At 39.7% G+C, this 11,133-nt stretch overlaps 1 protein-coding gene across 6 annotated transcripts; it reads left to right on the top strand.

Moving 5' to 3' along the window:
* LOC141600119 (putative DNA (cytosine-5)-methyltransferase CMT1) lies at positions 1–3,437 on the top strand. Of its 6 annotated transcripts, none has more exons than XR_012524169.1 (11): positions 1–227; positions 523–788; positions 890–1,009; positions 1,120–1,222; positions 1,306–1,505; positions 1,598–1,663; positions 1,759–2,019; positions 2,128–2,231; positions 2,392–2,479; positions 2,804–2,871; positions 3,284–3,437. XR_012524169.1 is itself a non-coding variant. In XM_074420304.1 (9 exons), exons 4-8 carry the CDS (start codon positions 1,177–1,179, stop codon positions 2,197–2,199), a joined length of 645 nt encoding a protein of 214 aa, XP_074276405.1. In that variant the 5' UTR covers positions 1–227; positions 523–788; positions 890–1,009; positions 1,120–1,176; the 3' UTR covers positions 2,200–2,231; positions 2,804–3,028. The 6 variants fall into 6 exon arrangements, 2 of the variants coding, with proteins under 2 accessions (XP_074276405.1, XP_074276406.1); XR_012524171.1 differs by lacking the exon at positions 3,284–3,437 and adding an exon at positions 3,142–3,269; XR_012524170.1 differs by lacking the exon at positions 2,392–2,479.
* Positions 3,438–11,133: the final 7,696 nt, after the last annotated feature.

Consider the following 11,133-nt stretch of genomic DNA (forward strand, 5'->3'; position numbering starts at 1 on the left):
GTTTTGTTTTTTTATAGAATTGGGGAAAAATTGTTTTGATGTTAGATTTTGTCTTATGACTTCTCTTAACACTATCAGGGAAGAAAGAAGACAATCACAATGACGCCCCTGGGCTCAATAATAGCTCTGATCAAAATGATACAACCCCTAAATCATATATTGGTAGAAGGTGGATTCGGAAATTTCTTCTGCTGGTTTTTTTGGGGATTTTTTACATTCATTTCAAGGTACATTTTCTGCTTTTCATTTCATTGTATTCAAGTATTTATGTTTTTGTGTGTCTGTTGTGGAATGCTTGTACTGCATTAGCTTACTCTTTTGATAGCAGGCTACATATTTCAGTACCCGATTCGTCTTTAGCTTTCACCCTTCCCTTGTTTAAAGTTGCCTTTGGTCCAATGAATATTCGACAAATTGTTTATGTATTTGATATTTTTCTTGTCTCATTTATAACCAGTCGTCTAGTTTTTCATTTTGGCTAAATTATAATAAATAAAAGTAAAGTACTATTACTCTTGGTAGGATGGGTGATCACTGATGGAGTTCACTAATTGAGATGAAAGTGACTCAGTGAGGATGAAAGGCAGGGGTGGATTTGGGGGTAGGATGGGCTAGCCACGTGCCTATACGTGCAAGAAAAAAAGCTGGAAAACCCACAAAACAGATGCCTTCTTCTCTCCCACAGCACAAACCACAGGCAAACGAGACAAGATGCCGGATTGACACCACGACCTTCCGGGTACTGAAATATGTGATGGGCACAATGGTATTACAGATCCAAGGACACAGTGAGTGAACTTCATGAAGCTTTCTTCACAACTGTTTCAGTGTTTTGTATCAAGCCCTTTTTCATTAATCTTTATGCTTCATTTGCCTTGGTATTTGTCAGGTTATCAAAGAAGCCTTTACTTTGAGGGAAGGGAAGCGCATTTTTCCTTCTGATATCCAAGATGATAATCCTTTAGACTGTCTTATAGAGAAGATTAAGATAGTTAGGGTGAAACCTAATGTAAGTCCTACTAATCTACTTTATTTATTTTAAACATTGATTTTTTCTGTACTGATAAAATGCTCTTACATATATCTGATATGTGTGTATTTTCGTTTTTTCGATTTCAGTTTGACATTGTTGCTAAGCAGTCTGCAATCTCAGAGTGTGATTATTATTACTATGATATGAAATACTTGGTGCCGTACTCTACTTTCATTGTCCCAACACATGGTATGGCTTCCTCTAGCTTCACACTGTTATCCAATGGGTTGTGCTAATTTGTTGCTATGAGATAACTTTAATCATGTTTGCAGAAGCTGTTCCGGTGCAAGGCGATTCACATTCTTCTTTATCTAGTGAAATGGATGAGATGAAAGCCGGAAATGATGAAGTGAGTCAAGTAGACGAGGTACCACGTACTGAGATGCGGCTGTTAGACCTCTACTCAGGTTGTGGTGCAATGTCAACGGGGTTGTGCTTGGGTGCTAACATGCAAGGCATCAACCTTGTCACCGTGAGTACTATGCGTTGAATTTATTTATGCTACCTCAGGTTGTACTATTTTCAATCCCTCTAAATATTTATTTTTACTTTTTGTTCTTATAGAAATGGGCAGTGGACATCAACAAGTATGCTTGTGAGAGTCTTAAACTCAATCATCCAGAGACTAAGGTATAGACACATGCCTTGAATACGTTTCTTTGATGCGTTATTTTGTTGTTTCAATTTAGTGCTCATAAGTTGCTAGTTTTATTCAATACAATCAGGTAAGGAATGAAACAGTCGATGACTTTTTGACTCTACTCAAAGAGTGGAAGAGGTTATGTGCAAGCTACTTGTTGATTGAGAGTGGTGATACTCACGAAATAGTTGATGCTCTGAAAGTTGAGGATGGTGAAGATGTTGCGGAAGACGAATCTGAAGAAGCAGAAGATTTAGACAATGAAGAAGTGTATGAAGTGAAGCAAATCGTTGGCATTTGTTACGGTGACCCCAAGGGTAATAATAAGGCCAGCCTATATTTGAAGGTATCTTTGAAGTTTGAATCTGCTTAAACTTCTATTCTGTTAAACAACCACACATGGTTGATATAATAGTCCTTATCGCTAAACCTGTGATTTAACCAAACAATATAGGTGCACTGGAAGGGTTATGGTCCTGATTATGATACTTGGGAACCTTTTGACGGGCTAGGGTATGGAACCTGAACTTAGGCATACAATCTGGATTTTGGCGTGGGGTAAGTGAAATCCTTAACTCAAAAATTTACATTTTTCTTGCTAAATATTTAGGTTGATCTCACATATGAAACTGTCGCACATAAGACTCGCAGAAACCTTAAAGCCATTATTCATGAAATGTGGAGTTTTCTGTACTCTGATAACTAATTGTTTGCTCAGAATGTGAAGCTGTTATCTGAAGACATTAAACTGATGAAACAAACGATACTTTGCACTGTTCCGCGTGTGTTAGATATAATCTATGCAGGTCATAATCACCACATTTCTATTGACTTTATGTTTTTTTTACCTCAAACATCAAATTATAACAACATTATTCAACCGTGTTAAAGTCTCCTGCCCTAAAAAACACGGGTTTCAGGTGATCAGAATGAAAAATTTGTTAAAAAATCACGTAAACCGGCTGCTACTTTAGTAACAGTATGTTTCGTGAATATACTGAGCCATTTCACTTTATTTCCTGCATTACAAATACATCTCGAGAAGAAACCCACACTTTAAGGAGTTATCGAAACAATTCTAGTACTACTCATCTGTTTAAGATTCTGATGGTTTGCTGTCTGACTCTCAGGTTTAATGGAGAAGATCAATTCAAGTGGTACCGTGAAACTTTACATTATTCAATCTCGCCTACTCCTAGTAAGTAAATCTCTCCTCACAAATTTATCGTACTGAGATCATGGTAACATTCTTCTGCCTTGCTTTTGATCAGCCCAACACCTATCACAAATTTGTTTATGTATATTTGATAGCAGGTTTGATATACTAGCACCGTACAATTCATTTGATTAACTTTGATTAAAATACCTCACACAAAGAATAAAAAGTAAACAAATGACCAAGAGTAAGGCAGTCCTATTATTTTATTCTATTTGCTCGTCTCTAATGGCATAATTCTCCATATAACAGCATAGAATTAGGTGGACATTCATTTGATAAGCGAGCTATCTAATCTGCTGTTGATTCCGGGTGATTCTGGGTCGAGGAACTTCATCGAATGTCGACGGCATACTCCTTATTTCTTTCTTTTTGCGTTCGCTTTTTGTTACAGCATTGCAATTCTGATTATTAGCTTAAGGGTGTTGTCAAATCTGTGTTGAAAGAAGTTTTGCGGACACTGAATCTGACTGAAGGAAGCTCTCAACTATGTTCTTGATCATCCCAGAACATGTCAATCTTTTAGTGGGTTTGTGGCATCGAGTTTGGATTGATGTATAGTTTTATGTAAGTTTTACTAGATGTTTAGAGAACATTTAATATAGATTAGCTTAGTAACTTTAACGTTTGTGGGATTATTTGTACTTTGGATTGTATTTGGAACTTGTTGGGTTGAATAAGATGTATTATTTTACATGTGATGTATTAGTGTTTGGTTGGATTTCTTGTTACAGGTTTTAAGTTTTGGTATTATCGGATTGCGAGTTTTATGTGATTTTGGCAACAAATTTTTATATATAAAAAAAAGCATTAATAAATTGCGTCGGTTCTTGAAAGAAATGATGCAATTGAGAAAAAATGAATTGGCCCTAAAACAAAATATCAATTGCATCAGTTATGATAACAAATGACGCAAAAAATAAAGCAAATACATCGGTTCTATAAAGAACTGATGCAAAAAATAAAGCAAATACATCAGTTATGATATCAATTGCGTCAGTTTTTAAACACAACTGACGGAAATGGTGAACTTTTTGCGTCAGTTTTTAAGATAAAACTGATGCAAATGTTGAACTTTTTGCGTCGGTTCCACAACTGACGCATATCAAATATGTCCCCTCGATATACGTCAGTCAAAAACCGACGCAAAATGCCCTCTACAACTGACGCAATAGGGGTTTTTTCCATTAGTGCTCAACCCGAAGGTGAGTAAACACACACTACATTACCAAAAGGTAATGTCTGCCTCAACATATAGTTGAGTAATATCCACCAGATGGCCTGCAGACCAATCTGGGGCCTGCCTCGAGTAAACACGATAAATATCGTCTGCCAGAATAAATCTGAAATACGTCACCCGAAGGCTCTTACACGACGTCTGCCAATATAACCTCAATAATAATCTACATCACCACGAAGGGATGTCTGCATGTATTAAACTGAATAACCGATGCAATAACAGTAACACCATCATAACTAATCCAACCAACATTTACAATATAATTCTCCCCTCCAACAATTTCAATGATATCAACCAACACAATTCTCATATGATTAATTCACTTTAATATAAATCATCCAACAAACATTATCGAGTAAAAGTTGAGTAGGATTTATCCCTACCTGATAAGCAAGCAATTCCAATTACGTAGCTCAAGCAATCCAATAAATAAAGCAATCCGATCCGATTGTAATTCTTCACAACCGTCACCTATTCAAATAATTATAATTCAATTTAATTATTTTTTTATTTACTTATTTATTCCTTTTATTTAATTATTCAAACTAATTATTTATTTTAATTATAATTATTATAATTAAAGGTCCACGAAATAAAAACCCGACTCAAATATAATCCCGAGTCACCCAAGAAAACCCGTTTTAAACAAAAAAAATTAACTAACCTAAACCCCAAAACACGTAAACAATTCCCACACCCATACACATTCACGGTTTTAAAACCGTGATCAACACCTCACCAAAACCCGCCTACCACGACTCACCTAGCCACCGTCAGCCTCACCCAATCCTGCCACGCCCTAGCCTGCAACCCAACTCACCCCGACAACCAAAAACCACCAGCCAAACCGCCACCAAAGCCCCAAATTCGCACGCCCTAAACACCACCATGAGTCTACTAATACCGAAAACCCAACGTAACTATTCAAACTCAAAGTATTAACCACCTGCTACAATACCACCGTAGATCACCAACCCATCAAACCCAGTCACGGTGGTCTTCACCCACGACAACCACCACACACGACCCCAAAACAGCTTCTATCTTAACCGCAATAATGACAAACAGCAGCAGCAACCAACTCGCCTGACCTATACACACAACCCGTTTTATACACCTTAACCACCACCACTACAGTTCACCACCGTACCCTAGAATCACCCATAACCCACCACCAAAATCAGACAATAACTTCCCTTGTTCGGCCATAAACACGGCTATGGCGTTCGTCGTAAGACGGTCCCACACAAACACTATCATTCCCCTGTTTTTGCGTTTTTACCGCCTCCGCCGCCGCAAACCACCATCTCCGACAACCCAGACACCACCACGGTGCTCGAATCCTCTTCCCATGAACAACCAACCCCAACCCAGGTCACGATGGTTAAAGTTACGGGTTAAATTTTGCGTTTTCAGTTATACGGTAACAACCCAACCACCCTTCGAAAAACCCTTCGAACAACCTTTTCCCGCCGGTAAACGGTGGTGAACGATGGGTCCGGTCAACCTCTGGTGTCCCACGGTCACGGTCATGATCTTAGTTAGTCAAACGGTGGTCTACTTTACGAGTTATAACAAAGCGAAGGTGTATACATGAGACGGTCTTACCTCGAGTTAATTGTTGATTTTGAGTCTCTTGTCACGCTTCCCTAGATCCCCAATTCTTTCTTCAAATTCCTGATTTTATTATGACAATTTAGATGTAATATTTTCACTTTTATAAGACAAGTTAAGCTAATCCCTTCTCAATTTAGGAAATCCGTCTTTTAAGGCAACTATTTCTATTTCTATTTCTATTTCTATTATTATTATTATTATTATTATTATTATTATTATTATTATTATTATTATTATTATTATTATTATTATTATTATTATTATTATTATTATTATTATTATTATTATTATTATTATTATTATTATTATTATTATTATTATTATTATTATTATTATTATTATTATTATTATTATTATTATTATTTTTATTATTATTACTATTACTATTATTATTACTATTATTATTATTATACAATTACACATACTACTAGAATTATCATTATTATTATTATTGTTACCCAAGCACACAATCCAAAGCATTTACACGGCCCGATTAACTATTCCCGACCCATTCATTATTTTATTATATTATTCCGTCTCATTGCAATTATTATACGATTATTACTAATTAATTAATTATTTGATTTACATAAATTATTCACTTATCAACCTTTATAATTACGGGGTATTAAATACCCCGTCCGAGGGATCTTTCTCCAAGGCATTCACCTCGTCATCAACTGGCAGGATGAGGTGAGAGCAGTCCAGAGTTGGCTCATCGTCAGAGATGGCGTGGATTCCCAAAGGATTTGTTTTGTTGTTCGGCTTAGTCGGTGGGGGTAAAGGCAAATCTCCTTTCTCAATCATGTCTTGGATGATGTGTTTGAGTTTGAAGCAGGTTTCAGTATCATGCCCTTTCCCTTGATGGTACAGACAGTAGGCATTGGGGTTCCAGAACCGGGACTTCTTAGCATCGGTCGGATCCGGGGTGGGTCTGATTGGTTGTGACTTTCTCTGGTCCATAAGCCTCTTCAGAGCACTTGCGTAAGTCGACCCTATATTGGTGAACACTCTCTGGGGGCGCTCAGCTCTCTTACTAGATGGTTCAATGAGGTTAACCTCATCGATTTTGTTTATCTGGATGTAAGGGCGAGATCCGGTCGAGGCGGATCCTTGGTAGCCTTTGCCAGTAGTCTTGGCCAAGACACCCTTCCGGAGGTCATCTTCAATGCGTGTCCCCAGAATTTGCAGATCCTGGAAGGTCTTGATATTTTGATACCTTAGTAGAATGACATACACTGGGCGGAGATTGTTGTCGAATTTTTTCACCAAAGTTGATTCACTCGGTTTACTGACCGATTGAGTGCTCACCCTCCTCAAGAGTACGGGTATTGGCTTGAATTTCAACATTGTCGGCGTATTGTTTGGCGAATTCAAATGCGACCTCATCCCAAGTACTAAGGTTTTTCGGATCAAGGGAGTAGTACCACTGGCGAGGGATCGGTTCCAAAGAGGACGGAAAGATCCGGGTGAAAAGTTCATGTTTGACCCCTTTAATGGCCATTTGGCCTTTGAAGGCACGAATATGATTCAGCGGGTCCTCCACTCCTTTGAACTTGGACACATCAGTTAGCGTAAAGTTGTCAGGTAATTGGTCCCCAACAGGTTCAAACCTTCGGTTGTTCTCAAGATGGATATTGTTACCCCGGGCTAGAAGCTGTTCTTCCAAGAGCTTTAGCCTCTTCTTAGTTTCAGTCAGAGGTGGAGTATTATGTTCTCCAGTTTCTTTGTTTTCCAGGGCGTCGATACGGGCCTCGACGCGATCCAGGGTGACCTTAAGAGCGGTAAGCAGGTTGGCTAGCTGATCAGTCGTGACATCTCTATTGTTATCATTGTTCCTGTTGTTGTTGATAGACGAAGTTGAAGACGGGGCCATGGCTCTGAGGCAGAAAAACGGCTCACATTACAACTCAATCTGACACGGTTCAAAGACTGAACGCAGACAACGCAAAGGACGAGACAAAGATCAGACTCAACAAGACGAGGATGATCGTGTATGGTTCCTCAGTGCTGACTCGATTTATGACGTGGTGGTGTTGACCGAAACTTTGACACGAGTCCAACATAACGGCGCGACGCCATTGGACGGGTCTCGTGGTGAGACGACTCATAAGTAAAGACCCATAAGTACGTTTGCTTCGACTCGATAGACACGAGGCGGAATTAGAATGGTGGACTGAAGTTTTCGAAAATAGAAATTTTCAAAAAGATTCATTCGTCGCTTTAATGGGTGGCTTCCGAAGATAGAGATCTCCGCAAGTCGATCAGTTGAAAGGGTTGTCTTAAGTTTATTTGCAAAAGACGGTTTTGAGTTTGAGTCGGCTCGGAAAACAGTGTATTATTTCCCAAGACGGTTTTGAAATTCAAAATTGTATGTTTTGAAAATCGGGTTTGAAATGTTTGAAGAGGTCTCGGGGACGGTGTATGGTCTTCGGGATCTCGAAAGTGTCTCGAGAAAAGGGTGTGTGCTTTTCTCGGGTTTTGAAAGAGCCATTGTTGGCGCGAAACGGGTTAAAATCCATGTCTAGACGCGGCGATTATAACGGCGTAAAAAGGTGATTTGAAATGGTTGTGAAAAAAACCGAGTTCGAAAATCATCATTACGACGGCCAAGAAAGGCGATTTGAAATGGTTGTAAAAACCGAGTTTGAAAATCGTCATTACGACGGCCTAGAAAGGCGTGTTGAAATGGTTGTAAAACCGGGTTTAAAAATCGTCATTACGACGGCCTAGAAAGGCGTGTTGAAATGGTTATAAAAACCGGGTTTGAAAATCGTCATTATGACTGCCTAAAAAGGCGTGCAACGGTCGGCGAATAACCGAGGTTTGAAACGGTCATTATAACGGTGCAAAAGGTGTTTTTTTAAAAGTTTGAAAATGACACAGAAGGACTTATGATCAAGTAGCACATAAGCACTCACAGTTCATTATATTATGCATTATGCTGACACGGGTTTTGGCTTAGAAGGGTGGGTTACACACCAAGCAATCAAACCCCGATTTGCGAGAAGGATACCAATCCAAACAAAATGTGTAAGGAGGGTGCCCTAGCGTTGTGCTCGAAAGTGATGAAAGCTCTTTGACGAAACAGAAATGTGTAACGTCAATTGTATGCTTGACTCAATCGGGATTCAAAACGCGGGGATGAGAAAACTCACGCCGACGAGACGAGCCAATTGGTCGAAAAGGGTTAGGTTGTGGGCCCGGACAAGGAATCCGACCGTGACTGTAATATCAATTAATGCATTCCAACCAAGACCTCGTTTGAGTCTCACAATCTAAGGATCACAAAGACGTAAGTGTCCTAGTTTTCCCCAGCGGAGTCCCCAAACTGTGGACATGGTCCACGTCTCGGTCTGTGGATTTGGGGGCCACCTATCGGTCCGTAGTCACGGGCCACCTGCACGCCAGGCCAATCTGTGGACATGCAGCGGTCTTTTGAAAGCCACGCTCGGCGGCGTAAAAATGCTTTCGACCGGATCGTTTTAGGTCGGTCGGTTTCGTCTCGGTAAGGGTCTCGAAACGATTAGAGATGTTCGGAGTCGCCGCCAAGCATTTGTGGGATGCCTGGAACCCGTTCGAATTCCACTTTATACCTCGGTCAAATCGAAGCACAAAGCAGCGTTTGACATAGGTACTAAAGATAAGGAAATCGTCCCTCTTTAGCATCCTATCTCTAGAATGACTCTCGTACGCCCTGGATAAGGTCGTCCACTATCCAAAGTTTCTGAGTAAGAGGTGAAGGTACGTATTGGGAAGCCCTTTAATCAGACACCCAATCCCGCCCGCGGTAGCGGCCTCTACTGATCGATCTTGGTTGGTTGAATGCAAAAGTTGATAAAACGGTTTAAATGCATGAATGCGCATCCAATAATTTAAACCTAACATGTGAGAGCTTTCTAAGTCGGTTGATTTAATCCAAGTATCAAGTATAAGATGTCGAGTTGGATTAATGGTTGATTTGCATGCAAGACGGAAATTAAACATCCATTTACCGTATTAGGTTTAGGGTGCATAACGTGATCCATTTGTCTTATTAAAGCGTTTTGCAAATGTGATTTTGAATAAACAAATAGTCATCTGATCCGTCCTATATCCGGGCTAATCGTAGTAGGGATCATCCTAGACTAATACTGGAAAGGGAACAGGCCCAGTACCAGACGGCTACATGAGGCACGAGCCAGCCGGCGGTGTAAAGGGGCCTCCCCTGGTTCTGGAAATGAGAAAGAAAAGGCCTGCTTGAGGCGCGGGCCAGCCTACGGTTATATGCCGTATTCTGACCATTTGAAAAACGTTATAAAACGTGTTGAAAAATTGGTGTTTGAACCCGATTTGGTTTGAAAGGGTCGTTTAGACCGCATTTGTTGATTTGAGAACCAAGGATGACTTTGTGTTGGAATGTAGAACCAAGGATGACTTTGTGTTGGTGACTAATATGTTTATTTTGAAAAATGTAAAGAAATGATGAAAGGCTTTAATATACCTCCCAAAAATGAAATAAAAGGCTTTAAAATACCTTTTAAATGTCATTAACCAAATATTGTCACTGAAACACGGATTTAACCGTCATGGTATGAGGAACCAAGGGTGAAAAATGTTTTATGGTTAAAACAAATAAAATAAAATAAAAAGGGTTTGAAAATATTTGAAATGGTAAAAACCGATTACAAATATGAAAATGAATTAAAGGGGAAAGACGAGAACAAACACAGTTGATCTCTGACCTGAACACCCCATTTAGGCGCGGGCAAGCCTGCAACCTAAGGGGCTTCTGTCTCAGGCCAAAAATCAGTTTTGGCTCGTTTATCCCATGTTTTGGTTCATGTTATGCACGTTTTAGCATGTTAAAGTCATGACACAAATGAAAACAATGATAAAAAAGAGGATTTTTACACCCTCATACTTATATGCTTGGTTAAGGCGCGGAAAAAACTCGGTTTAAAACCGTTTTGGTAAGTAAAAAGTGTGTTTTAAGATTAGTGACGGTGTAGTGGTCGAAGTGGTCGGTCAAGTGATTTAATGCACGATGACGGTACCAAACAATGTGTAAGGCTTGTATTTACGATCGGTAGGTCGTAAATACGCGTCGGATTGTGACTTAAGAAGTCGAGTCGAGAATTTTAAGGGAGAAAAGTGGGGGCGGCCACTCGCGTAAGTCTCAAATGGGGGGCATTTGAGGAGTATTTATAGGGAAATGAGTGGTTGTGTGAGTTTTGAGCGGCGTGGCCACCTGGGCTGCTCAAAGAGGCGCGAGCCACGTCGCGGGTCTTCGAGGTGTGTTGTCACTTTCACACAAACGCAGTCATGATTTGTTCTATCCTAGGTTTTGTAATTGGTACTTGACCAAACATAAATCCGGAAAAACTTAAGGTAGAAGGTTTGAAATG

This window comes from Silene latifolia, chromosome 9 (genome assembly GCF_048544455.1).
Source record: "Silene latifolia isolate original U9 population chromosome 9, ASM4854445v1, whole genome shotgun sequence".
In the NCBI taxonomy this organism is placed as follows: Eukaryota; Viridiplantae; Streptophyta; class Magnoliopsida; order Caryophyllales; family Caryophyllaceae; genus Silene; species Silene latifolia.

Excerpts from the sequence above, each read along its gene's own strand:
- LOC141600119 (XM_074420304.1), top strand. The coding sequence starts at position 1,177 with ATGAAATACTTGGTGCCGTACTCTACTTTCATTGTCCCAACACATG. Across the intron at positions 1,506-1,597 it reads AAGGCATCAACCTTGTCACC|AAATGGGCAGTGGACATCAA; the intron begins GTGAGTACTATG and ends TTGTTCTTATAG. Across the intron at positions 1,664-1,758 it reads TCAATCATCCAGAGACTAAG|GTAAGGAATGAAACAGTCGA; the intron begins GTATAGACACAT and ends CAATACAATCAG.